Source organism: Hylobates moloch, unplaced genomic scaffold, assembly GCF_009828535.3.
Source record: "Hylobates moloch isolate HMO894 unplaced genomic scaffold, HMol_V3 SCAFFOLD_2, whole genome shotgun sequence".
Taxonomy (NCBI): Eukaryota; Metazoa; Chordata; class Mammalia; order Primates; family Hylobatidae; genus Hylobates; species Hylobates moloch.
Genome location: NW_026652277.1, coordinates 107,419,668 through 107,443,330, shown reverse-complemented (window position 1 = coordinate 107,443,330; position 23,663 = coordinate 107,419,668). Strand labels below are relative to the sequence as shown.

The window sequence follows — 23,663 nt, the reverse complement described above, 5'->3', positions numbered from 1 at the left end:
TAATAGGCTTTCCTAGTTTTCCCATGTAGTTCTTCAGATTTCTACCTCACCAGCAGCGTATGAGAGTTGCTATTGTTCCATATTCTCAATGTCCCTTGGTGTTCCCAGTAGACACTTGATGATTCCTCTCCTCCTTTTCCTCCTCCTCCTCCCAGGTTATATGCTTCTGGCAGGTCGAGTCAGGAAGCAGGAGGAAGTTGATGTGATTCAAGAAGTCCTTGAGAAACATTTCAAGAAAAAATTGTGTCCTCAATCTCTTTTCTCTAAAGAAAATGTTCTAAAATTGCTGGGTGAGTAGGCCAAAATCCCTAGAGGAGTATGATTTGAGTTGTACTCATTAGAATCTAAATATTTATTTTTCCTTGGATAGGTAAATTGTCTACTCAGATATCCACACTGGAGTCTAACTTCGGCCACATCGTGTGGACTGAGGGCATGCGGAGACTCGCAATGCTAGTGGGAAGGGCATTGGAATTTGGTGAACCTGTGCTGCTGGTTGGAGACACTGGGTAAAGATCTGTGACAGTGACTCATGAGGGTTCATTTCAATTCCATAGGATTACTTGAGTTATCGCTGAAGAACTCATGAAAGTATTAATCCCCCCTTCTTTCCTCCTTCCTCTTTTTTCTTTCTTTCTTTCTTTTTTTTTTTTTTAAGAAGAAACTAAGAGCAGATCAGGGGCTGGGGGAGGGATAGCATTAGGAGAAATACCTAATGGAAATCACAAGTTGATGGGTGCAGCAAACCAACATGGCACATGTATACTACCTATGTAACAAACCTGCACATTCTGCACGTGTACCCTAAAAAAAAAGAAACTAAGAGATCTGTTACTGTTTAGTTTCCTCTACCTTCAGACTAGGTTCTTTGTTAATGGAAAATAATGGCTTTATTATTATTATTATTTTTGGAGATGGGGTCTTACTCTGTTGTCCAGGCTAGAGTGCAGTGGTGCGATACGGCTCACTGCAGCCTTGACTTTCTGGACTCAAGTGATCCTCCTGGCTCAGCCTCCCAAGTAGCGGGGACTGCAGGCATGCACCACCACGCTTGGCTAATTTTTAAATTTTTTTGTAAAGTCAGAGTCTCAGCTGGTTGTGGTGGTTCATGCCTGTAATCCCAGAACTTTGGGAGGCTGAGGCAGGCGGATCACTTGAGCTTAGGAGTTCGAGACCAGCCTGGGCAACATGGCAAAACCCCATCTCTACTAAAAATACAAAAATTAGCTGGTTGTGTTGGCGTCTGCCTGTAGTCCTAGCTACTCAGGAGGCTGAGCCAGAAGAATCGCTTGAGTCTGGGAGGCAGAGATTGCACTGAGCTGATATCGTGCCATTGCACTCCAGCCTGGGCAACAGGAGTGAAGCTCTGACTAAAAAAAAAGATGGAGTCTCACTATGTTGTCCAGAGTGGTCTTGAACTCCTGGGCCCAAGTGATCCTCCTGCCTTGGCCTCCCAAAGTGTTGGGATTACAGGCATGAGCCACACTGTACCTGGCAAGAATGATTTTTTGCTTCATTGCATTGAGGGCAGTTTTTGTCTATTTAGTTCTTTTAAACAGTGAGATTCATTCTATACGTATGTAGAGAAGAGGAGATAAACTAGTGTCTCTTGAAAGTCTGTCAAGTCTATAAGGATTAGATTTCTTTTCCCTCTCTTGGTGGTGGTTTTTTTTTTTTTTTTAGAAGGCTTTCCTCTCTTGTTGCCCAGGCTGGACTGCAATGGCGTGATCTCGGCTCACCACAACCTCCGCCTCCCGGGTTCAAGTGATTCTCCTGCCTCAGCCTCCCAAAGTGCTAGGGTTACAGGCGTGAGCCACTGCGGCCAGCCGGTGGTTGTTGATAGAACTAGGTTGGAGTTTGTGCAGTACATACCTTCTGGATAAGAATGTGGGAGAGTGCAGTCGTGCAGAGGGGTGCCATGAGCCTGGGGTTGAGGTTCCACATTGGCCAGCACTGTTTGCCTGCTGCATTGAGACTCCCACAGTGGTTCTTCTCCTTTGCTGAGGGGGGTGTTTATGGATGTGTATTTGAAACACATGTCTTGTTAATCAGTTGCATATCTCTAACAGGTGTGGGAAAACTACTATCTGTCAGGTATTTGCAGCCTTGGCAAATCAGAAATTATACTCTGTCAGCTGCCACTTACACATGGAGACATCAGACTTCCTGGGTGGCCTGCGGCCAGTGAGACAAAAGCCAAACGACAAGGTTTGTCTAGCAGCAAGTGTTCCTGTTATTTTAAAAAACTGCAGTTAGCTGTGCATGAGTCAGTGGTGGGGTTTCTGGAGCTGGGTTCTGGTTTGGTTAAATGTGCATATCTGCAGATTTTCTCTGATCTACAAGGGCCTTCACAAGCATTCTGGTGTGCAAGTTCTATCTCCTGTTCTCAGATTCTTTCTTCAGAATGCCTACTTCACTCCTGGAAACATCAGCCAGCTGCATGTATATTGTCTGTGGAGCCACCTGCCCTTTAATTTTCCCCACTTTTTCAATTTATAGGAAGAAATCGACACATCAAGACTCTTTGAGTGGCGTGATGGGCCTCTGGTTCAGGCCATGAAGGAGGATGGCTTTTTCCTCTTGGATGAGATCTCATTGGCCGATGACTCTGTCTTGGAAAGACTCAACAGGTACATGCCTGAGAGATTTGCCTTGTGTTTGATATTTTTGTTGGTGTGATTTTTTTTTTTTTTCTCCTGAGACAGTGTTCTCACTCTGTCACCCCAGGCTGCAGTGCCGTGTCATGATCATAGTTCACTGTAGCCTCAAACTTCTGGGCTCAGGTGATTGATGTGATTTTTATAGATATTAAATCTTGTGCACAGTAATATTTCTCATAGGTGCACCTTAGTAAATGCTTGAAATTATTGATGTATTGCCATGTCTTTTGGCTTTAGCATTCAATGTTTCCTAAATTTCTAGGGTTTTTTTGCTATCAATAATCAGAACGATGGGATCGTGGAATGGCAGGGCTAAAACATGAGCCAAAGTCAAAACTATTTTTTAAGGTGAATTATATGCCTACTGTCTTAATATTTTGAAAGAACTGTAGTCAGAATCCTAGACCCATGGCTATAAGCCATCATCAACCTCAGACCAATATGAATCTTGACGTAGTAACACTCATTTTTTTCTCTTTTGAGGTATACATATCATAAAATGTATAATTCAGTGAGTTTTAGTACGTTTATAATCCCATGATGGGTTCTTCTTGCAAGCTATATGCATAGAACCAAGTCACTGAGTTAGTGGTATTGCAGTAGAGAAAGAATTTAGTAGTTGCGGAGCTAGCCAAGTGGAAGGACAGGAGTTTATTACTCAAATCAGCTTCCCTGAAAATTTGGAAGATAGGGGTTTGTTTGTTTATTTTTTTAGACAGAGTCTTGCTCTTTCTCCCAGGCTGGGGTGCAGTGGTGTGATTTTAGCTCACTGCAACCTCAGCCTTCCAAGTTTGATTCTTGTGCCTCAGACTCTTGAGTAGCTGGGACTACACATGTGTGCCATCAGCCCCAGCTGATTTTTGCATTTTTAGTAGAGATGGGGTTTCGCCATGTTGGCTAGGCTGGTCTTGAACTCCTGACCTCAGGCGATCTGCCCACCTTGGCCTCCCAAAGTGCTAGGATTATAGATGTGAGCCACTGCGCCCGGCCTGGAGGTTAGCGGTTTTTTGTTTGTCTTTTGAGACGGAGTCTACCTCTGTCACCCAGGCTGGAGTGCAGCGATGTGATCTTGGCTCACTGCAACCTCTGCCTCCTGGGTTCAAGCCATTCTTTTCATTCAGCCTCCTGTGTAACTGGGACTACAGGCACGTGTCACCACTCCCAGCTAATTTTTGTATTTTTAGTAAAGATGGGGTTTCGCCATGTTGGCCAGGCTGGTCTTGAACTCCTGACCTCAAGTGATCCTCCTGCCTCTGCCTCCCAAAGTGCTGGGATTACGGGTGTGAGCCACTGTGCCCAGCGGAGGCTAGGGTCAGAGGCCTAGAGAATGGGGAATGCTGTTGGGACAGGGTTGAAATCACAGGAAGTTGAGCTATCTTTTTGCCCTGAATAAGTTCATGGGATCATAAGACCTGTTGAGCCACTTCTTGGTATGGGTTTCCATTCCAGGTGGTGCTAGCCGTTTTATCAGAATCAGGGTCTGAAAAGTACCTTAAACACTCATCTTAGGTTTTATAATAGAGATGTTATCTTATAGGAGCAATTGGGAAGGTTATGAATCTTATGACCTCTGGCTATGTCCTGAGCCGTAATTTTAACCTTGTGGTTAGTTTTATGAAGGAGGGGGTTAGTTTTGGGGAGGGGCTATTACTTTTGTTTTAAAGTTAAACTATAAACTAAATTTCTCCCATAGTTTACTTGGCCTACACCCAGGAATGAACAAGGGCAGCTTGGAGGCTAGAAGAAAGATGGAGTCAGTTAGGACAGGTTTTTGTGTTTTTTTTTACTGTCATAACTTTTTGTTAGATTTTTTTCTCACTCATAATTTTTGCAAAGGTGGTTTCAAGCTTTGCAACCATCACAATTTAGTTTTTGTGTTTGTTTTATTTTGAGACAGCATCCTGCTGTATTGCCCAGGCTGGAGTGCAGTGGTACAGTCTGAGCTCACTGCAGCTTCTGCCTCTCGGGTTCAAGTGATTCTTGTGCCTCAGCCTCCCGAGTAGCTGGGATTACAGGCGTGAGCCAGCACAGTCTGCTAATTTTTGTATTTTTAGTAGAGATGGGGTTTCACCATCTTGACCAGGTTGGTCTCCAACTCCTGGTCTCAAGTGATCTCCCCACCTTGGCCTTCCAAAGTGCTGAGATTACAGGCGAGAGCCACTGCGCCCGGCCCACAATCCAGTTTTACAACATTTCCATCATTCAATAGAATTCTTTGTGCGCATTACACTAAATTTCTGATTAATCTCTTTTTTGTCTCTGTAGATTTCTTTTCTGGGTATTTCAGATAAAAGTTCTCTTCTCTTACTTTGCATTAATGTTTTGAGGTTCATTCCTATTTCAGCACATATTATTAGTTTGTTCCTTTTTATCCTGAATAGTATTGGATATACCACATTTTGTTTATCCATTCACCAGTCGATGATATTTGAGTTCTTTCTAGTTGGCTATTATGATAATGCATGCAATTTGTTTTCTTGCAAGTTACTCATTTTTAAGACCAATGCCTTAATAGTTTATAAGTTGAAAAGTTTTTTTTTTCTTGATCAGAAATAGCCATTATTACACAGGAATTGGGATAGTGAGTCATTTTAAAATTTGTGATAGGAAACCATTAACTAAAGTAAAAATTCAGTAGAGAGGAGACAACTTTTTTGTTTGTTTGTTTTAAAGAGCATTGAAGACTGTAAAACAGAAAGGTTGTATAAGCCCTTTTCACTGTTCTTCAATTTTTCTTTTAGTGTCCTTGAAGTAGAAAAGTCTCTGGTATTAGCTGAAAAAGGCAGTCCAGAGGACAAGGATAGTGAAGTAGAGCTGTTGACTGCTGGGAAAAAATTTCGTATTCTGGCAACCATGAACCCTGGGGGTGACTTTGGAAAAAAGGAGGTAAAACTTTTCTGATGCACATTTTCTTTCTAGGTTTTGACCTCAGCTTACTGGTACTCGTAAACATAGTATGTAATAATGGATTTGGAATTTTATGTTAGGTAAAAACTGGGTAAAAAGTGTAAAAACCCAAAAATATTTTAAAATAATTATTGGGTTAGAAAACAATTCTGACACAAATATTTCCTTATTTGATATCTCACTTTGTGTATGTGCCTGAAATGTCATTGTTACAGTCACTTTGCCTAGCCCTTTACATATGTCACCCTGAGCAAGCTCACAGGAGCTCTGTAAGAAAGTTATTATTGTAGTTTTATGGATGAGAAAAGTTGGATCTGAAATTTAAATTTAACCTCTGTTTTTAGAGTCCACTTTCTTAAACACACCTCTGCTTTCATGGATGGTTTTAAAGTGACAAAAAGTCACAACAGGAACCCTCTTCTGGTTTGTAGATGGAGCTTATTTGTTCTCGTAAGGGTTATGTGTGTCGCTTTCTGACTGCTCGTAAAGTAAAGGGCGGAGGGCAGTTCCTATCTTCAGAGGGTTGTATTCAGATATATTCAGGAACTAACAACTTTGTTGGTTTCTGGCTCAAGAAACCTTTCAGTGGAGAAGTCAGCACTACGTGTTGGATCCCAGTCTGTTAAAGTTAGGAAGAGAGTGATGTAACAGGTCAGGGATGATGAGAAGAAACAGAGGAGTTGATCTTAAATAAGACAATTAAGAGTGTTGGTAATTTGGTGGGTAGCTGAAATGATATTTTGGGCCTAGGTTTCCTCAGTAACATAAGATGAAAGATTGTCTCTGTGCTTCAAGATATGCTCTGAAGAGAGGGAATAAAATACATTGCATTCAAAATATAAAAACTGGCTTCTGGGCAAGTAGAAATGCCACAGAGAGGTCTGATTTCAAGTTTGTGTATATTAGCTTGGCTGTCAGATTATCTTGTTTTCCTTAAGTCAATGCTTGCTGACTTTTACCCAAGGGAAAGTTACTTTTTAGTATCGCATGCCTAACAAGCAGAGCAAGGTAGGATGCTGGACACCAGAGGTACTGGTTGTCTAGGATACTGATGAGGTACACACACATATTTATTCCTGGGCCTCTGTGGTAGACCAGATAGATGATCATCAAGTAAAAGGAAAGTAGTAAGAAAGTAATCAGACAAACCAATAATGATGCTTATGTGGCATTGCAAACATTTGTGAATAGTGTCAACTGACCTTGTGGAGGGAAAAGGAATCTACAGGGGCAAAGGCCCTAAGACTGGAGTGGCTAAACAATTTCTTGTTATTCAAGAGGTAGAATATATACTTTTTAAAATCACACTCTCTTTGAGCTACATAAAGGAAGTTTCTTCCTCCTACATCAGACTGCCCTTCTCTGTGGGAAGACAGGTGTTTATTTTCTCTGAAGTATTATTTAGGTACTTGATGCAAAGTAAAGGTAAAGTAAAAGGAAGAATCTTTGCTTAAGGGGAAGAGTTCAGCTTTGACTGGGACTAGCTGGAATCCTGCTTCCACCACTTAGTCTATAAGGCCTCTGGACCATGTCTATTAAGAAAGTGATGATGATACTGGAAGGTGTCATGGAATATAAGGAGTCAAGACAAAGTACATCTTTAATTAATTATATCTGATAGTAGAAATAATAAAAAAAAGTGTGTAGTATTTGCTGGACTTAACAGCTAACATTCTTTCAAGACTTGTTTTCCAGCTTTCCTTACAGTTTTAAAAATTCACATTGGAGTTTTGTGTTTCTTATAGCTGTCTCCTGCCTTAAGAAACCGGTTTACAGAAATATGGTGCCCTCAAAGCACAAGCCGTGAAGATTTAATTCGGATAATCAATCATAATCTTCGTCCAGGATTGTGTCTGGGCAGAATAGATCCTAAAGGTGAGAGTTTGCAGGTGGTGATGGTAGTATTGGATCATAGCAGGGTTTGTGTTGGGAGTTGAGGGATCTCTTACAGGACATTAGCCCTATGTGTATATGGTGTGTTATAAGAAGAAAGGAGATAGATAAATGAAACAAAGTAGACAAGGAGAATATGGTACTATTCTGTTACCTTCTGTTAAAGTGTCCCATCTTCATATTTTCATCATTACCACTTGACACAATGGCTGTAGAATTTCAGCTGCATTTCATTAGTTGTCATCAATGAACATCTTATTCTTTCACTTATTTAAAAGTTTTTCGCTTGTAATCCCAGCACTTTGGGAGGCTGAGGCGGGCGGATCACGAGGTCAGGAGATCGAGACCACGGTGAAACCCCGTCTCTACTAAAAATACAAAAAATTAGCCGGGCGTGGTGGCGGGCGCCTGTAGTCCCAGCTACTCGGAGAGGCTGAGGCAGGAGAATGGCGTGAACCCAGGAGGCGGAGCTTGCGGTGAGCCGAGATTGCGCCACTGCACTCCAGCCTGGGCGACAGCTAGCCGACGCGCTAAAAAAAAAAAAAAAAAAAAAAAAAATTTTTTTGGCCGGGTGTGGTGGTTCACCCCTGTAATCCCAGCACTTTGGGAGGCTAAGGTGGGCGGATCACTTGAGGTCAGGAGTTTGAGACCGGCCTGGCCAACATGGCGAAACCCCATCTCTACTAAAAATACAAAAATTAGCTGGGCATGGTGGTGGACGCCTGTAATCCCAGCTACTTGGGAGGCTGAGGCAGGAGAATCGCTTGAACCTGGGTAATGGAGGTTGCAGTGAGCCAAGATCGCGCCGTTGCACTCCAGCCTGGGCAGCAGAGCCAGACTCCATCTCAAAAAAAAAAAAAAAGGCTGGGATTGCACCATTGCACTCCAGCCTGGGCGACAGACTCCATCTCAAAATAAATAAATAAATTTTATTATGAAAAATCTCAAGCCTAAGGAAAATAGATTAGTATCCATAACCCAGAATTAACAATTTAAAATATCCAGTAAGAGTCAACACTCTTACTATATGGTTCTTTTTGTTTTTGAAGCCTGTATTGGTTTGATGTGTGCATATTTATCTTAGACATTCAATGGAATAAATTTAGAACCCAGATCTGGTTCCAAGACTAAAAACATAGTTTTTTGGATCATTTTTATATTCTTAAAGAATATAAAAAAAGATATCTGCTTCTTTTAAATTGGGATTCATGGCTATGTTCCACTTTTTAAAGGTGCCCTACCACACAGTTTCTAAAATGAGTAGGGTAGCTGTGGAGAGCATCTAATCTGCATGGAACCCATTCTCACCTGTGGTGTTTTAGGGACGACTGACTCTTTAGTCATCTGAGCAAAGACTTCTTTTTAAGAATGGCCCATGGTGAACTGCCACATTTATAGGTACGCACACTGCTGCTTGAATGGCCAGAATTCCCCATGCCTTGTTGAACTTCCTTTTTTCTCTGCAGTCTCTACCAATATCACAGTCACCCAGTGGCACAAGAACTGACTAAGCCTATAGTTAGTTGTCAGACTCATTTGGAGGGCTTGTTGAAATGCAGCTTACAGGGCCCCACACCCAGTGTTTCTTATTCAGCAGGGGCAGAGAATTTGTCTGTCTAATAAGGCCTCAGGTGATGCCACTAATGTTGGTCTAAGGCCCAGGCTCAGAGCCTCAGAACTCAGAACCCGTGACTCTTGTGTGCTGTTTGCAGCAGCACATTTATTGTGAGAATTCCAGTAAAAGAAGAAGTATAATACAGACTTTTTTGGGGGGTTGTGGGGAGACAAGGTCTCTGTCACCCAGGCTGGAGTGCAGTGGTGGAATCACGGCTCACAGCAGTCTTGACCTCCTGGGCCCAAGTGATTCTCCTGTCTCAGCCTCCCAAATACTTGGCACTGTAGGCATGCACTACCACGCCAGGCTAATTTTTGTGTTTTTTTAAGATACGGGGTTTCACCATGTTGCTCAGGCTAGTCTGGAACTCCTGGGCTTGAGTGACCCGCCTGCTTTGCCCTCCGTAAGTGCTGGGAACTATAGGCAGGAGCCAGAAGACCAAAGCAGGCCTGAAGACAGAAATCGTTAACCAAGCATGGTTTGTCTTTTGGGTCTGTGTAGGGGCTGGATTCCTTCAGGAAGTTACCTTTTCATCTCCTATGGGCTGTGCTTATTCCTTTGTTATTTGGATTGTGATAAGAATGACAGAGGGTTCAGTTGTTGTCACGACCATGCTTGCTGCATCACCAGTGTGCTCCATGCAAGCATGGGAGCCCTGAGGACTTACCTCTGAGCCCCACACCTTGTCCTTAGGTGCTTGTTTACTCCAGGCTTTCTAGGCTACACAGCAGCAGACTTCCCAGGGAGGCATTAGAGACCTTGAAGGGAGCATGGTGAATAAGGGAAGTGGTTTAATAATTCACAGCAGTTTTATTTTCTAGAAATAGATCAGGAAGGCACAACATAAAAACTTCTTTAAAAAATTGTGAAATATAAAACAGGAAACTAGACATAGCTTTTTGTTTTTAGATTTTCTTTAAAGATAGTTAAGATTTGATGAATTTATTTATTTTTTTGAGACACAGTCTTGCTGTGTCTCCAGGCCAGAGTGCAGTGGTGCAGTCTTGGCTCACTGCAACCTCCGCTTCCCGGGTTCAAGCAATTCTCCTGCCTCAGCCTCCCGAGTAGCTGGGACTACAGGCGTGTTCCACAACGCCCAGCTGATTTTTGTGTTTTTAGTAGAGATGGGGTTTCACCATGTTGGCAAGGATGGTCTCGATCTCTTGAGCTTGTGATCCACCCACCTTGGCCTCCCAAAGTGCTGGGTTTATAGGCATGAGCCACCGTGCCCGGCCGAATTTAATATTTTAACTAATAGTGTCCTTCTAAATTGAATTCTGATCCTAATTGTAGTACTTATATTTATTGTATTATCTTAATGAGTATATAAATACCACTGTGGGTTCTACTTGATTTCTCTAGTATTTTTAGTTCACAAATCTCTGTAGTAGTATTATCCATATATTCATAGTATGAACAAAACAAAAGATTCTAAAAGCCAGTCATGGTGGTACATGCCTATAATCTTAGCTATTCAGGAAGCCAAGGTGGGAGAATCCCTTGAGCCTAGGAGTTTGAGATTACAGTGAACTATGATTATATCATTGTACTCCAGCCTGGGCAACAGAGTGAGACCCCATCTCTTTAAAAAAAAAAGAAAAAGGTTCTGTGAAATTGATGTGTTTAAAAAAAAATTGAACTGTGAAAGGCACATGAACTGCTTTTTACAATCTCAAACTTTTGTAAACAATACTTCTGTATTACATTGGTTAATGTACCAAGTATTGGTACATTAGTCAATACTTTAATGAACCATTCTGTTTCATTAAAACAACTATCGGCTGGGCGCGGTCATTCACACCTGTAATCCCAGCACTTTGGGAGGCCGAGGCGGGCAGATCACGAGGTCAAGAGATTGAGACTATCCTGGCCATCATGGGAAATCCCGTCTCTACTAAAAATACAAAAATTAGCTGGGCGTTGTGGCACGCGCCTGCAGTCCCAGCTACTCGGGAGGCTGAGGCAGGAGAATCGCTTGAACCCAAGAGGTGGAGGTTGCTGTGAGCTGAGATCACACAACTTCACTCCTGCCTGGGCAACAGCATGAGACTCTGTCTCAAAAAAAAACCAAAAAACAACTATTATTTACAATGATTTCCTTGTGTTATATTCTAAAAATGTAGGTAAGAAACTGTATAGTTCTCCTTAGATAAGGTCAGGTTGCTCTCCAGAAAGATGGTCTCATTCACAACACTGCCAGCAATGTAGTGAATGTGCCTGCTTGCCACAGTCCCTCCATCAGGGAGTTCTCTCTCTCTCTCTCTCTCTCATTTTTTTTTTCTTTCTTCCTTTGAGACAAGGTCTGGCTCTGTCATCCAGGCTGGAGTACAGTGGCACAATATCGACTCACTGCAACCTCTGCCTCCCAGGCTCAAACCATTCTCCCACCTTACCCTCCCAAGTAGCTGGAACTACAGGCGTGCACCACCATGGCCAGCTAATTTTTGTATATTTTGTAGAGACAGGGTTTTGCCATATTGGCCAGGTCTTGAACTGGGATTATAGATAGGAGCCATGGTGCCTGGCCTCATTTTAAAAAATATAGTGAAATCCATTATTTTATCCTTATTAGTTTAGCGGAGGTTTAAAATTTCCTTGTCTTTTGTTATTAGTGACATGAAACATTGTTTGTGTTTTATTTTTATTTTTATTTTTTTGACACAGAGTCTCACTCTGTCACCCAGGCTGTAGTGTAGTGGTGCCATCTCGGCTCACTGCAACCTCTGCCTCCCAGGTTCAAGCAATTCTCGTGCCTCAGCCATCCAAGTAGCTGAGATTACAGGCACGTGCCACCATGTCCAGCTAATTTTTGTATTTTTAGTAGAGACGGGGTTTTACCATGTTGGCCAGGGTGGTCTTGAACTCCTGGCCTCCAGTGATCTGCTTGCCTCGGCCTCTCAAAGTGCTGGTATTACAGGCATGAGCCACCGTGCCTGGCCTTTATTTTTAATGAATTAATCATTTTGCATTTGGTATTCATTATGTCTTTTGGGGTGATACTTTTTATTATATTTATCACAGGTTTTAATATTCTATTACCTTTATATATTTGTTTTAAAAATACATATGTGAACCTATTTATCTCTGATCTTGTTTCTTAAATGGTCATAATTTAATTTCTATTAATGGATTTTTTCATTTTCATTTTTTAAATTTACCTTGAATTTATTCTTCTCTGAAGTGTGGATCTAAGTACTAGTGTTTACTATCTAGTTGTTGAAATAGCATTTAATTTGTTTCCTCATTGTTACTGGAATTTCCCCTTTGCTTTGTCATTTTAAGCTCTTTTTAAAGTTTTTTTTTTTGTAATCAGTATTCTTCCAACCAATTACATTTCTTCTAATTCACAATATATATAGCTTTGGAGGCTGTTGCTGTGCTTTATATTATAGCAGTGCTTCCTTCTAATCTTTTCTTTCTTTTTAAAATATTCTTTGGTATTCATACTTTAGAGATAAATGTCTACTATTGACTTAAGACATTTTATAAAGTACTCAATTTAATTGGGATTACTTTGAATGTATATATACTACTTACTTTCTTTATTTCGAGACAAATATTATCTGATAGGAAATTGTGATAATTAGAATATTCAACTTGATTCATGAAACAAAATTTGTGAACCCCCCTAATTTGCTGAATTCTGATTGCTGCATAGATGTAAAAAAAAAAAAAAAAAACTTGAATGAGTGCCATTGAAAAGATGACATTCTTTATTACATTAAATGGAAAAAAATAAATTTATTTAAAATACAAGTAAAATTATAAGATATAACAAAATTTGCATATTTTCTAAAATAATTATAATAGAAGTTCAAAACTGTGTCCGAACTTGAATCAAATGAATATTTCTTTGAGCAGTTTTCAGGTCAGTATCTAAAACTATAACTCCCAAGGTTTTGTTTTGTTCTTTGGATAGGGATGGACTGCTATTGATGAATCCTTTCGGAATTTGATCAAAGCTGCAGGCTGCTTTCGTTAGAACAGCATTTATGTACATTCACAGAACTTTGCTTAGAAGGAGCAGAGACCCCTTTTAAGCCATCTGTGTGCCCCTGGTTATGAACTTTTGTTCTGGGATCTCCCGCTAACAGCAAATGCTTTTTTTGTTTCTTGTGTTTAGGGTCTGACATACCTGAAGTGATGCTGGATTTCATTGACTGGCTGACCCACCAAGAGTTTGGCAGAAAGTGTGTGGTCAGTATCAGAGATATCCTGTCCTGGGTTAACTTCATGAACAAAATGGGGGAGGAAGCTGCTTCGAAAAGGCCAGAGATCATCTCCACTGTGACATCTTTTGTCCATGCTGCATGCCTGGTGTACATAGATGGAATAGGTTCAGGTATGTTGTCTGGTAGCTGGTGGGGACAAGGGGCTCGTATAGAGGGGCATAGGAAAAGGAGCAAGCCCAGGCCTCTGACCCAGCTATTTTACTGAATCACTTCTCAGAACATTTCTAAAACTCAGAATGGCTTTCCTTTTGTTTGTACTCTTTGAAAGGTAATTGGCATACAAGATACACTGCAACTTCTCAAAGCTGGTAGACCAGGTACTTAACAAACATATGAAGTGGTAATTATGAGTAGAGTAAAGACTGCTGAAATGTCTTTGCTTCTGAAGCACTGGCTTTTTTTTTAAGTTCTGGGATACATGTGTTAGGAATAACGCTTAAAATTTTAAAGAAATTGAACACTTGAACAAAAGGTTTTTAGCAAAGCAATTTTATTTTTGTGCAGAGGGGTGTTTTTTTGGCCAGTTGCCATGAGAGTACACTTGAACAAAGGGCACGAGAGCCTTTATTTTTGACACAAGTTTTGTTTTTGTATTTTTCTTTTATTGGTCGGGGTTGGGTTGTATAACTTAAACTAATTTTGGTTGGCTAGACATTGGAATTTTTTTAGATAAGGTGGGCATGTAAAAGAAAGTGGAGAGGAAGGGGGAGGGGTGTTTGTAATGAGAAAGTTTTTTTTTTTTTTAAATAAGGAAAGGAATGTCAGCTGGTATTGATAATGCCTGGTATTGTGGCATGCCTGGGCATTTAACAAAGGCAAAAAGGAAAAAAGGAGAAAAAGGAAAAGGGGGGGTACTATGAATTAAAGAATAAAAGATTGATCAGATTATTTGAAGAGAAACCGAATATGCAGGCTTGTTACATAAGTATATGTGCCATGGTGGCTTGCCACACCCATCAACCCGTCATCTAGGTTTTAAGCCCCTCACGCATTAGGTATTTGTCCTAACACTCTCCCTCCCCTTGCTCCCCATCCCCTGACAGGCCCCAGTATGTGATGTTCCCCTCCCTGTGTCCATGTGTTCTCATTGTTCAACTCCCACTTTTGAGTGAGAACATGTGGTGTTTGGTTTTCTGTTCCTGTGTTAGTTTGCTGAGGATGATGGTTTCCAGTCTCATCCATGACCCTGCAAAGGACATGTACTTATTCTTTTTTATGGCTGCATAGTATTCCATGCTGTATATGTGCCACATTTTCTTTATCCAGTCTACCATTGATGGGCATTCAGGTTGGTTCCAAGTCTTTGCTATTGTGAATAGAAGCACTGGCCGATGTTTAACATGAGTAGTCATTTTTTGATAATGGGCCTGAATATTTTAAGCTTATTTTAATGTCATAAAAATCACTATGTTCTGGTTTTTCAGCCATGAAGATTTGAAATATAAATAAAAATGGTTACTAGTGCCGTATTAGGTACTGTATCTAGGCTGATTTATCATTGAGTGACTAGAGTGCTTTATTGAATGATCTACTGCTTAATTGATAATCCATAGATTGTGGGGGATGCGTGTTAGACTTCTTTCTTACGACTGCTTACACTAGAAATCACATTTAGGCTGCAGTTTTGCTGAGGCCTCTTTTTTCCAGGAACCTGTGCTAGAGCTCCTGCTGAATGGTGGTGAAGCTTGGTGTTGTACTGTTGCTTCATGGACTGATCCTCTGTCTTTTAGGGGTAACTTCCTCTGGGTTTGGTACAGCCCTTTTGGCACGAAAAGAATGTCTGAAATTTCTAATCAAGAGGCTTGCCAAGATAGTACGACTTACAGAATATCAGAAAAATGAGTTGAAGATTTATGACAGAATGAAGGCCAAAGAATTCACTGGAATAGATAACCTTTGGGGAATTCATCCATTTTTTATACCAAGGGGTAAGAATGATTTTTAAAAAATGAAGTTTCCTTTTCTATAGATCATAGATACTTGGCTTTTATTGTGACTTAGTTTTAATGTGTAATACCCATGATTATATTTGCACTGAGTTAGATTCTGACTTGGGAATAACCATAATTGTGTGAATCGTTGAAAATACGTAACAGGCATGTAAAAATAGAGGGAAATAGAGACTTCAATCTATAAATAGATTGTCTTACACAGTGCTTATTTTTTTATTAGTTGGTTCCCGCAATAGGAACTTTCCTATAGTAAAGCTCTAAACTCTACTAATGTTGACAATAAACTTTTAAGTGGCTTGCAAAGACCTATTTCGCCTATAATGTATCTTAACTATACAACCTCATCATCTTTTACAGAAACAGGTTTTGTGAACCCTTGAAGGCTGGTAATGTGTCATTCCTGATCTGGTCCCTAGCATCTGACATTTAGCCTCACAGTCATAGGCACTCAGAAAATTTCTGATGGATGAGTGAATGATTAAATGGGAAATGCAGTAGTCTAGGAGATAGTGGGTTTGTGTTCTAATTCTTCCTCTCTTTCTGTCTAACTAGATTGCCTCTACCAAATATTTAAATGAGGCAGTTAGATTAGCTACTTCTAAGGTGCTCCTACTTTTTCAGGATGTTGTTTCTGTAGCAGAGTCATCTGTTTCTTGTCCCTCCGTCCTCTCTAAGTTAATGATTGATGAATGCCTGAAATATATGGAGTTGCAGTGGCAAATACTGGGGTTTCAGTGGTGAACATAACCAGTCCAGGTTCCATTGCCCTTGACCCTGTCCTCAGAGCTCCATCTCTCCTTAGCAGTATTCTCTCTTCATCCCTGATGGGCTGTATAATCTAACCATCAAATCCCTTCTCTAAGCCACCATCATAGGATTCAGTGCTCCTGCGTAGGAGATATATGCTAGTGGCCAAGAACTGAGGTGGTCCTTGCTTCTGCTAGCAAGGGTGAGGTAATAAGTGTTTTCCTAGCCTCACTCCCTTCAAACTGGTGTACAAAAAAAAAACCAAAAAACAAAACGAAAACAAAACAAAAACTTCTTCCAAGAGACAGTGGCACAAATGTTAAATCTTACAAGACTGTTATTAGTCCTGCATATCAGTTAACTTACGGGTTAAGGACATAGTGTGAATTGTTTTGGTGGCCAAAAACATTGGATGAAATTGATTATGTGGAACCATGTGGCCCATACGCCTAGCTTACACTTGGTTTTTAGGAAAGTAACTATGAAGGTAAATTGTACAAGTACATACAGTGATTCAGGGTGTAGGTTGTGAAAGGACAGGTGTGTGTTTGCATGTACACGTATGTGTATAGGAGATGGAGAGATCTGTGTAGTAGGCACTGTTGAAGGAAATGTGCTATTGGATATTCCTTTAAAGCATTTTATGAATCTAAATGTGGGGAAATATTGAAATAGGGATTAAACATTTTCATTGCAAATGGTATTTCACTAACTGATAGCCCATGTGGTAGATTTTTAAAATCTTGAGTTGATGCATACATGTGATTTGGTGATGTCCCGCTTATACGTGGCTTTACTTTTCTCCACTTAAGGACCTGTCCTACACAGGAATAATATTGCAGACTATGCACTCAGTGCAGGGACCACTGCTATGAATGCACAGAGGCTCCTAAGAGCTACCAAACTGAAGAAACCCATTCTCCTGGAGGGTTCCCCTGGTGTTGGCAAGACAAGTTTGGTGGGAGCATTAGCAAAGGCTTCAGGAAATACCCTTGTTAGAATCAACTTATCAGAGCAAACGGTAAGCTCGGTCATCCTACAGCTGATGGAGATAGCTATAGATAGTAATGTCTGTGTCAATTTATAGTTTCCTAATCAGAAATGGTTACATTATCAGTATCCTCAAATATTTCTTTTCTTTTTTTTGTTTTTTTTTTTTGAGACAGAGTCTCATTCTGTTGCCCAGGCTGGAGTGCAGTGGGTGCAATTCTCCTGCCTCAGTCTCCCTAATCGCTGGGATTACAGGTGCCCGCCACCACACCTAGCTAATTTTTGTATTTTTAGTAGAGACAGGGTTTCACCATGTTGGCCAGGCTGGTCTCAAACTCCTTATGTCAAGTGATCCACCTGCCTTGGCCTCCCAGAATGTTGGGATTACAGGCATAAGCCATGGCGCCCGGCCTGTACCCTCAGATATTTCATATCATAATAAAGACCACAGCAACATGACCTTCCAAACTAAATCTTCTTTGGATTTGTTAATTGCTGACACCTATAATATTAATTCTCTCTGGATGCTTTATTCTAATTTTCTTTCGAGAGAGAATTATCCACTTTGGTATTTATTGTAATATAACCCCACTTAATTTTTTGCTTAAATCTTTTTTTTAAAAAGTAGTAGAAATAAAATGACTTTTAACAATCTAAGGAAAATATGGTACAGATGACAAATTGAATGAGAATCCTTTGGAATAGGGTTTTGTTTTCTTTTTTTTTTAAGCGTATCAATTAAATTCCAAGTACAGCCAATGTTGAGAACTGTTAATCTAGAGCACCAGCTCAAATTGATTGATATATGGAGCATGTTGGAAAGTTCTTGGGGGCATGTTGGGCTCCTGGTAAAGAGACCTGGGATTGGTTAGTTCTATCTTGGGTGTAGGAAGGAAGAGTAGTGGTGCTAGCCCCAAGTATTTATCATTTCAGATTTAGGGTGTTAGAATCCAGTTGATTTTTAAAGTAATAATGGCTTTTCTCCATTTCTTCCCCTTCAAAGGACATCACAGACCTGTTTGGAGCAGATCTACCTATTGAGGGTGGCAAGGGAGGAGAGTTTGCCTGGCGTGATGGCCCCTTACTGGCAGCTTTGAAGGCAGGCCATTGGGTGGTGTTGGATGAGGTGAGGGGCCTGTTTGTCATGCCCGAGACGGTGATTATGTGTGTGAGGAGCAGTCATCCTTTCACAGCTTCATTTCACAATCCATTTCTCAGTGGAAGATCTCGCTGATGACTTTTCTCTAATGAAAAGATCCTCTGTAATTTCCTTTAAGAATAAGGAAGGTCACTTGGCAGAATACACAAAAAGAGAAGAGGCCCTTGTACATAAAACCTACAAACTCTCCCACTGTTTAAAGTTATCCTTCAGAGGAAAACTGCATCGTCACTAGTTTAGTCTCTGACAGGCTTGCCGTTTTTGCATTTATTTTAGAGGCATTTTACAAATAGTGTCAACCACTTCGTGTTTTATTAGTGCACCAGAGAGACTAAGGAAAGACATACAAAATGACCTACCGAAATGAGGAAACAATCAGTTATATGTGCATATTGGGTAAATTATTCATCAGAAGAAAGAGCAGAGTATGAGACATGATAAATACTGAATCTCTGACAGCTAGAGATACGGAGCTGGGTCAGTTTGGGGTGTACAATATTCAGGAAAAGGCTAGAAATATTTGTGGAGCTGAAATGATTAGAGTGATGTACATGTCACAGGTGAGATTTTGGACACAGGCTGCAACAGGTCCCCCAGGTTCAGACTCCTGGGTCCGATCATCAGAGAGGGTGCTGTGGGACTCCTGTCTGCTGAGCTGCTTTCTGCCTTTTATTCTTGGGATAACAAGGAGAGGGAATTTTTTTCCATTTTTCAGATTTTTTTTTTTTGGAACAAGATGTCTGATAGAATATATATTAGCCAGGAAAAGAGAAAGCCTAGTTTTAAAGCTGAAGGCTACTGACCATACTTAGTATTTAGTGAAATTGCGTATTTAGTGGAATTGCATTCAGGGACGGCAAGACATTCTAGATTTATAAGCACATTTAAGAGAGGCCTTCTGTTTGGGAATATACAGAAGTGTTTGTACTTTGTGGTGCTTGTGTAAACATGACACTTGAAATTCTAATGTAGTATGCTCTGATTTTTGCCTGTTTGCATTTTATTAACTTGTATTTTCCCAATCTCCTTTTTCTGTGTTACCAACAAACCACACATGCTTCACATCCCTGAGCTCTGAACTACTCATCTGAAGACCTACATTCAGCTCTTTTCATCCTGGCACAAGAGCCCCTTGTAATTGTTCTTATTTACAAAATTGGTGGAAATCAGCTGTATTGACTCACTTTATATCCTGACTTTGAAACCCGTTGGAGATTTTGTTTAGTGTTTGAGATGGGAAAGTATTTAAAGAGTTAGCAAACCTTATCTATCCTCTACAATTAGTGTTACATTTCTTTTTCTTTTCCTTTTCTTTTCTTTTTTTCTTTTTTTTTTTTTTTTTTTTTTTTTTTAGGCAGAGTCTCAGTCTGCCGCCCAGGCTGGAGTGCAGTGGTGGGTTCTCGGCTCACTGTAACCTCCTCCTCCCAGGTTCAAGTGAATCGTGAATCTCCTGCCTCAGCCACCTGAGTAGCTGGGATTACAGGCATGCGCCACAATGCCTAAGTTTTGTATTTTTAGTAGAGACAAGGTTTCACTGTGTTGGCCCGCCTGGTCTTGAACTCCTGGCCTCGTGATCCACCTGCCTCGGCCTTCCAAAGTGTTGGGATTACAGGCGTGAGCCACCACTCCTGGCTAATTTGTGTTACACATCTTAAAAACTCAGATTGTGAAAGTGAAATATCTGTGTATTGGCAAGTTTTTCTGCAAGTTATTACTTACAGAGCAGGTTAATATAGGTTACGTATAATGGATACAGTTTAACTTTTGAGAAGATTTTTAACTTTAAAATTTAATTTGAGCATTTATTCAGTTTAAAGATTATTAATGTATGTGTGTATATATACGTGTGTTTGTGTGTGTGTGTGTGTATAAAATACCAGCCAAGATCTCTTTAACGTACATGAGAAATAAAGAATAATAGAATTGGACCAGGTACAGTGGCTCATGCCTGTAATTCTAACATTGGGAAGCTAAGGTTGGAGGATTACTTGAGCCCAGGAGTTTGAGACCATCCTGGATAACATAACAAGACCATGGCTCTACCAAAAAAAAAAAGAATTAGCTGGATGTGGTGGTGCACACCTGTGGTCACAGCTACGCAGCAGGCTGAGATGGGAGGATCTCTTGAGCCCTGGAGGTAGAGGTTGCAGTGAGCTGTGATTGTGCCACTGCACTGCAGCCTGGGTGACAGAGTGAAACCCTGTCTCAAAACAAAAGAATAATAGAATGAAGACAGACTAATCATAGCTCAGCCAAAAATACAGAAGGTTATCAATATTGTTTGAAATTCCCTTTCTGAAGATAACTCTAGCTTTATTTGCTGCATATTATTCCCCTGCTTTTTGTTGCAATTGTATAACGTATTTTTGAGACAAATATATGTACTTTCTTCTTTAAATAGCTTAACCTGGCTTCTCAGTCTGTATTGGAAGGACTCAATGCTTGTTTTGACCACCGAGGAGAAATCTATGTACCTGAGTTAGGAATGAGCTTTCAAGTGCAGCATGAAAAGACGAAGATTTTTGGGTGTCAGAATCCCTTTAGACAAGGAGGTGGGAGGAAAGGCTTGCCCAGGTCTTTCCTTAACAGATTCACTCAGGTAAGATTTGCTGTTGCCATAGAGACCAAAGATAGACTGTGAGGGGATAAGACTACTATTATGAAGCCTTTAAGGATGTTCACTATGAGAATTAGAGAGGATCAGCTTAACGATCCTCTTTCTTGTCCTTATATGATCAATATTAATGTGACTGATTCCCATCATTGCTTCTGTCCTTCATCTTTTGCCCCGAAGACTAGATGTGTTATCAGCTGGAAGAAAGTAAGGTCCCCAGCCTTTTCAGGATTCTATTACTGCACTCTGGGGTGAAGTCCAATCTTGGACCTTTTCAAAATTGTCCCTCTGATCTGTTGAAATATATAAGAAAAATATTTATTGAAAATAATGAATTTTAACTGAAGAAAAGAAGGAACAGAAAACTACTATGAAGAATAAAAATCCACTATTCCCCAGTCAATCATTATTAACATTTTGGTATCTTATGCCTTTATTCTTACATGCAGAGAGGTACCTGTGTATGTGTATGCTTACTTGTTTTAACATCAGTTTTTCAGAGTTGGCCAATCCAGAGGTTTGGAAATGTCTCTAGATTTCTTTAGTGTCACTGTCTCTTATGATTAAGAATTGGCTGAGTATCTTTTAGGAATGTTTTATTGGCTGGGCGTGGTGGATCATGCCTGTAATCCCAGCACTTTGGGAGGCCAAAGTAGGTGGATCACCTGAGGTCAGGAGTTCAAGACCAGCCTGGCCAATATGGCGAAACCCCGTCTCTATTAAAAATACACAAATTAGCTGGGTGTGGTGGTGGGTGCCTGTAATCCCAGCTACTGAGGAGGCTGAGGCAGCAGAATTGCTTGAACCCGGGAGGCGGAGGTTGCAGTGAGCTGAGATCGCGCCATTGTACTCCAGCCTTAGTGACAGAACGAGACGCCATCTTTTTTTTTTTTTTTTTTTTTTGAGACGGAGTCTTGCTCTGTGCCCCAGGCTGGAGTGCAGGCGCGATCTCGGCTCACTGCAAGCTCCGCCTCCCGGGTTCACGCCATTCTCCTGCCTCAGCCTCCCGAGTAGCTGGGACTACAGGCGCCCGCCAACACACCCGGCTAATTTTTTGTATTTTTAGTAGAGACGGGGTTTCACCGTGTTAGCCAGGATGGTCTCGATCTCCTGACCTCGTGATCCGCCTGCCTCGGCCTCCCAAAGTGCTGGGATTACAGGCTTGAGCCACCACGCCCGGCCTCTGCGAGACGCCATCTTAAGAAGGATGTTTTATTGAGAAAACTTTCAAACATATGGAAAAATTGGATGACTTTTATAGTGAATACTCATATCTACCACCCAGATTTAAAAGCATTTTACATTATACATAGGAAATTTTTAATAACATATATCTTTTTTTTTTTTGAGATGGAGTCTTGCTCTGTCGCCCAGGCTGGAGTGCAGTGGCGTGATCTTGGCTCACTGCAATCTCCTCCTCCTGGGAGCAAGCAATTCTCTTGCCTCAGCCTCCTGAGTAGCTGAGACTACAGGCGCATGCCACTACGCCCAGCTAATTTTTGTATTTTTAGTGAAGACAGGGTTTCATCGTGCTGGTCAGGATGGTCTTGATCTCTTGACCTCATGATCTGCCCACCTTGGCCTCCCAAAGTGCTGGGATTACAGGTGTGAGCCATCACACTGGGCCTCTTTTTTCTTTAATTCACTAGAATAGACCTTAAAACCTCTACTCTGCTGTATTTAGAAGATTTTGTGGTTCTTTATTCTCAAAACACAAAGAAATTTCTATAACTGAAAATTGTATTTCTCATGTATTGTTACTTAATATTAAAGATTTTGCATAATAAGACATGGTAGTCATTTCTAGTGTTTGGTGAAGAGAAACAAAGGCATTTCTTCATGTTATTTTTGGATTTCTAGGTCTTTGTTGATCCCCTTACAGTAATTGACATGGAGTTCATTGCCAGTACTTTGTTTCCAGCCATTGAGAAAAATATTGTTAAGAAAATGGTTGCTTTCAATAACCAAGTAAGTACCTACATGTATTGGTTTCTTTTTTTTCTGGCTGTATTTGAACCAGCATTTTTTCAACATAGAGTTCTACCAAATTATCAGGATCTCTAACTAAAAAAAATTACTTTAAATTCTACAGGTTTCTAGTGAAGGCACACTATGTAGTGGAGGCTTCCAGTAATTCATTTCTGTATTGTGACTACCAGTGTTAATGCTTAGAGGATATGCCAGGCATTTGGAAGTCTTGAGAAAGAGGCTCTGAATCAAGCCTGTTAATTTTTGTTTCAGATTACATATGCTTTTGTAGTACATTCCTAGTACTTAATGCAGTGCCTAGTAGTAAGCAGGGCATGTTTCCCAATCAGGATGTTTTTTTTCTAGATTGATCATGAAGTGACTGTTGAGAAGAAATGGGGGCAAAAAGGAGGACCCTGGGAATTCAACCTCCGGGACCTTTTCCGCTGGTGTCAGTTGATGCTGGTTGACCAGTCCCCTGGGTGTTACGATCCTGGTCAGCATGTGTTTTTGGTCTATGGTGAAAGAATGAGAACCGAAGAAGACAAAAAAAAGGTGAGTTTCACACTTGGTATTTATATTTCTTTCCATCTGAAAGTTGATTTCCTGTGGGTGAGAAAGGACATACTCACACTAATAGCAAGACTTTTTTTTTTTTTTTTTTTGAGACTGAGTTTCACTCTTGTTGCCCAGGCTGGAGTGCAATGGCGTAATATTGGCTTGCTGCAACTTCGCCTCCTCCCAGGTTCAAGTGATTCTCCTGCCCTAGCCTCCCAAGTAGCTGGATTACAGGCATGAGCCACCAGTTCCGGCTAATTTTTTGTATTTAGTAGAAATGGGGTTTCATCATATTGGTCAGGCAGGTCTCTACTCCTGAATTCAGGCGATCCACCTGTCTCAGGCGATCCACCTGTCTCAGGCGATCC

The 23,663-nt window shown here is 40.8% G+C and overlaps 1 protein-coding gene across 4 annotated transcripts in view; it reads left to right on the top strand.

Moving 5' to 3' along the window:
• Nucleotides 1–23,663, top strand: part of MDN1 (midasin AAA ATPase 1) — a 181,298-nt gene that overhangs the window by 77,248 nt on the left and 80,387 nt on the right. For 3 of the 4 annotated variants that reach the window (XM_058435398.1, XM_058435399.1, XM_032155328.2), the window contains 13 exons: nt 156–290; nt 371–509; nt 2,070–2,208; nt 2,500–2,630; nt 5,402–5,546; nt 7,313–7,442; nt 13,199–13,417; nt 15,038–15,235; nt 16,819–17,027; nt 18,000–18,122; nt 20,557–20,754; nt 22,630–22,737; nt 23,104–23,292. In XM_058435398.1, coding sequence (XP_058291381.1) covers nt 156–290; nt 371–509; nt 2,070–2,208; nt 2,500–2,630; nt 5,402–5,546; nt 7,313–7,442; nt 13,199–13,417; nt 15,038–15,235; nt 16,819–17,027; nt 18,000–18,122; nt 20,557–20,754; nt 22,630–22,737; nt 23,104–23,292 — 2,063 coding nt within the window. The remainder of the gene's footprint in view (nt 1–155; nt 291–370; nt 510–2,069; nt 2,209–2,499; nt 2,631–5,401; nt 5,547–7,312; nt 7,443–13,198; nt 13,418–15,037; nt 15,236–16,818; nt 17,028–17,999; nt 18,123–20,556; nt 20,755–22,629; nt 22,738–23,103; nt 23,293–23,663) is intronic. The other variant, XM_058435400.1, reaches the window with a different exon arrangement.